Source organism: Oncorhynchus kisutch, linkage group LG18, assembly GCF_002021735.2.
Source record: "Oncorhynchus kisutch isolate 150728-3 linkage group LG18, Okis_V2, whole genome shotgun sequence".
Lineage (NCBI taxonomy): Eukaryota > Metazoa > Chordata > Actinopteri > Salmoniformes > Salmonidae > Oncorhynchus > Oncorhynchus kisutch.
The window spans coordinates 33,253,279-33,257,551 of record NC_034191.2 but is presented as its reverse complement, the minus strand read 5'-3'; the positions used below and the strand labels follow the sequence as shown (position 1 = coordinate 33,257,551).

The window sequence follows — 4,273 nt, the reverse complement described above, 5'->3', positions numbered from 1 at the left end:
CAACCGTTAGAGATATTTGGAACTCACACGTGAAAAGGCTAATGAGTACAAGTACAAATGTAACCTATTTGGTGCTGTGTTGACTACCCCCACATGGAGAAAACGAGAACTGTGGGTTTTCACTGAATCTATCTAAATCATGAGTCTCATTTTTATTTCCTGATGTGCAGGAAAATTCTCCTCGACAAGAAAGAACAAATTACGATCCGACATCTGTAGGAGTTTGGCCATGCTCTAAACAAGTTCTGTTCAAAATGAAGTAAAGTGGCAAATAAACTTGAACAACATTACTTTGAAAACATTGAAATTGTTGGAAAGCGTTAATATGATCTTGATAAATATTACCTTGCTACATGAACGAAATACTGTTTTGGTATTCATCTCATATCTCATCTCATAATCGATCTTATTGACGTGGTCTCATTAAGAAGGTAACCTCCAGAGTGAGCAGTGTGTCTGAGGGGTTCACCTGTCTATCACTCCATACATCTCACACGTTGCTATGGCAGTTGAGATACTCAGATACTGCCCCATAAAGGAGTGGTGCGGAGAGTGGAGAAGTGTCATACCTACTGTAGGTATGATCTGGTCTGCTCAGGTGAAGGTGATCTGCTCTGGCCCTCAGAAGAGAGATACAGAGACCATACAAATACACAGACCATACCAATGATCATCTTCAAGGAGAATTTAAGGAGAACTTGATTTGTTGTTTTTATCATTGATCAACCATACGAATGATAATCAATTATTATCTTTCAAGGGGAACTTTGAAGACTTTGAAATTACTTTGTATGATTAATCATCTAATTCCGTTCAATATTTGTTTTTTAACTTAGTTAAATTAAGATTTGTGAAGATTAAGAAATATATATAATGCTTCATGCATACCAGAATGTGATATATGTTGAATGCCAGACTGTATGCTCACTGCATTTTACTGTACTCTAAGTGGGTGCTGAAGCTGGGTGGTTTAGGGTTGTTCTGCAATCAAAATAATGTTCAACCTCTGAATGCCAACAACACTGTTCAAAGGAGAGATATCATTGTTGAGAGGCTGACAGACTGCTGTATGGTTGTCAGTTACTGTTCGAATATATATATTTTTTTAAAGATAAACTGAACATTCTCAGGTCCTGTGTACACTAGCCATGTGTGCCTGCTGTCAATGACAATAGAGTTCAACTCCTCCCAGGAGATAGTGTTTGTGCTGCATGGACTGAACGTGACACAGATAAACAAACACATCTACTTCTCATTTACTCTCATCCTATACATCTTCACCATTTTTGTGAATCTGATACTGATCGTTACCATTTTTCTGGAGAAAATGTTGCATGAACCTATGTATTTATTTCTCTGTAATCTGTGTATTAATGGTATCTATGGTGCTTCAGCTTTCTACCCAAAGATACTTTATGACCTTTTATTTGACTCTCATGTGATAACATACATTGGGTGCATGACCCAGATATTGGTAATCTACTCCTATGCTTTCTGTGAATTCACCAGCTTGACAGTGATGGCATATGACAGGTATGTTGCCATCTGTAAACCGTTACAATACCACTCTATCATGACTACTCGAAAAGTGTGGACACTGCTTCTTCTTACGTGGCTTTTCTCATGGCTAGAAAGTGGCTTCGGGATGGGAATAACAGCTAAATTACCCCTCTGTGGCCTCGACATCGATAAACCCTACTGCTCAAACTGGGCGGTCGTGAAGCTCTCATGTGTTGACACCACTCTGAACAACCTTTACGGCTTCATTGCCACTTTTTCTCACATCTCTCAAATGATACTCATCGTGATTTCTTATGTGAACATCATCAAAGCGTCTTTGCGTTCCCGGGCGGAGAGGAAGAAGTTCATGCAGACCTGTCTGCCTCATCTGATCACCCTCACTAACTTCACCATATCCCTCACCTTCGATGTGATGTTTGCTCGCTACGGCAGCAACACCAGCCTGCTGGCCCTGAGGAATATCATGGCGGTGGAGTTCCTTGTTGTGCCTCCTCTGGTGAACCCTATCATATACGGGATGAAACTCACTCGGATTCGGAATAGAGTTGGACAGATGTTTAAACTTAAAGTTGCTGCCTTGACCTAATTTATTGTGGTGATGTACTGTAGTGTGTATCAACATGTCTTTCTTGTTGATCTATTTTACATAAAGCTTGACCATTTGCATATGTTCTTTTTAATGGAAATTAGGAAGGAAAATGTGCATCTCGTTCACAATTAAACACGCGGTACTTTATTGATTGAAATATTAAAATTATGATATTGGATCCATCAATGGCCTTCGTCAGAAAAATATTTCAAGGACATGATGTGTAATAACCTTGGCCCACATATTTGTTGTTAACTTCTTGGATATAGGGGGCGCTCTTTTAATTTATGGATTAAAAAAACGTGCCCGTTTTAAGCGCAATATTTTGTCACGAAAAGATTCTCGACTATGCATATAATTGGCAGCTTTGGAAAGAAAACACTGACGTTTCCAAAACTGCAAAGATATTATCTGTGAGTGCCACAGAACTCATGCTACAGGCGAAACCAAGATGAAACTTCAAACAGGAAATGAGCAGAATTTTTGAGGCTCTGTTTTCCAGAGCATTTGGTGTCATGGAGTCATCTTCTTACCCTGACAAATTAAGTGAAATTAGCTGTGTATATGTCACAGGTGAGACAAATGCCATTTGATTACTTTGCACGTTTTAGCCCATGTACTCCTAATCTAGTGCTTGCTAATTGATGAATTGAGAACTGTGATTAGCTCCCTGTTGTTCCATGCGAGAGGATTTACTCTGCCCAAAATCTGTACATGAAAAATAATCCCACAAAGTGAGGAAGTTTTGTATGTACACTACCGTTCATAACTTTGGAGTCACTTAGACATTTCCTTGTTTTTGAAAGAAAAGCACATTTTTAGTCCATTAAAATAACATCTAATGGATCACAAATACAGTGTAGACATTGTTAATGTTGTAAATGACAATTGTAGCCTCACAAGTCCTCAACTGACAACTTTATTAAATAGTACCCACAAAACACCAGTCTGAACGTCAACAGTGAAGAGGCGACTTCAGGATGCTGGCCTTCTAGGCAGAGTTGCAAAGAAAAAGCCATATTTCAGATTGGCCAATAAAAAGAAAATATATAGATGGACAAAAGAACAGACACTGGACAGAGGATATGAGACCCATGGGAAAGTGCAGGTCAGAGGGAAACTAAGTTGTTGAAGCAGACATTTGAGTTTGAAACTGTGGCAGAGCTAAGCCTAGGTTTTGCTAAGAGAAGTATTGCTTGGATGAAATTATGATTAAAGTTGAGGTTGATGCCAAGATGCTTTCCCTCCACCTGCACTGAAACCTGTTTTTGTTTGATTGTGTTCACTATTTTGTGTTATCCTCCCTCTGTGTTTGCTAAGCAAAGGCTAACTTAGTTGATGGAAGCTAAAATTGGGAGAGAAATAAATTCACTTGTGATCCTTTATCTGCCTCTGATTTTCCTTTCATGAATTTCCACTCAAGCCCATTATCAGAGAACATGTGCTGCCTATGGTAAAACTGCTATTCAGAGCTCCCTATGCTCTTGGTGTAAACCTAGTGGTCTAGGATCAATGGTACTGAACTGAGTTTAGTCAGAGCCCCTCTTGGCCAGTGTGTGGCATATAGACCTACTGTATGTATGTCGGGGCGAGTGAGGTAAGTGCCATTTTTTACAGTCAGCAAATATAGTATCTACATCTATTTCAGGATGTTGTGTATCCCTGGAAATAAATCAGAATTAATGTAAACATTAGTTTTGAAAATCAAGCTTGTCCCCCCTAAAAAAAAAAAAGTCTCTTGGCACAACTTACCCGGGTATGGGGTAAGTTTAGTCACGGGACAGGGTAAGTTTGGCTCACCTACACATTTATGTACTGAATGGCATATTACCACTACCTTCTTAAAACCATGTCTATATATTTATTTCCAAAACAACTGAAAACAATCAAATGCTTTTTAGTATTTTTAGGCATATTTTAACACAGGCTTAGCACCTAACAAGGACTCTGTACTTTTTAAAAACACTTAACATAGGCCAGGCCCCGTTATTACCTCAAAGCGAGAATGTCTTGCATTACACCTAAGAAGAAAACTCTTCAATATGCTACATTTGCTAATAGGCAATTTACCCCAAGGCAATCATTTTGAATATATTATCCCACAAAACTACAAGGATGCACTCTCATTTTGTGTTTAGGATCGCATACTGAAGCGTACAGAGA

General features: G+C 38.9%; 1 protein-coding gene across 1 annotated transcript; it reads left to right on the top strand.

Annotated features, from left to right (window-relative positions):
* Window positions 1-824: 824 nt before the first annotated feature.
* On the top strand, window positions 825-2,336 carry LOC109909397 (olfactory receptor 4S1-like). Its single transcript, XM_020508451.2, has one exon. It carries the CDS (start codon window positions 1,166-1,168, stop codon window positions 2,105-2,107), a length of 942 nt encoding a protein of 313 aa, XP_020364040.1. The 5' UTR covers window positions 825-1,165; the 3' UTR covers window positions 2,108-2,336.
* The last annotated feature ends 1,937 nt before the right edge of the window (window positions 2,337-4,273 follow it).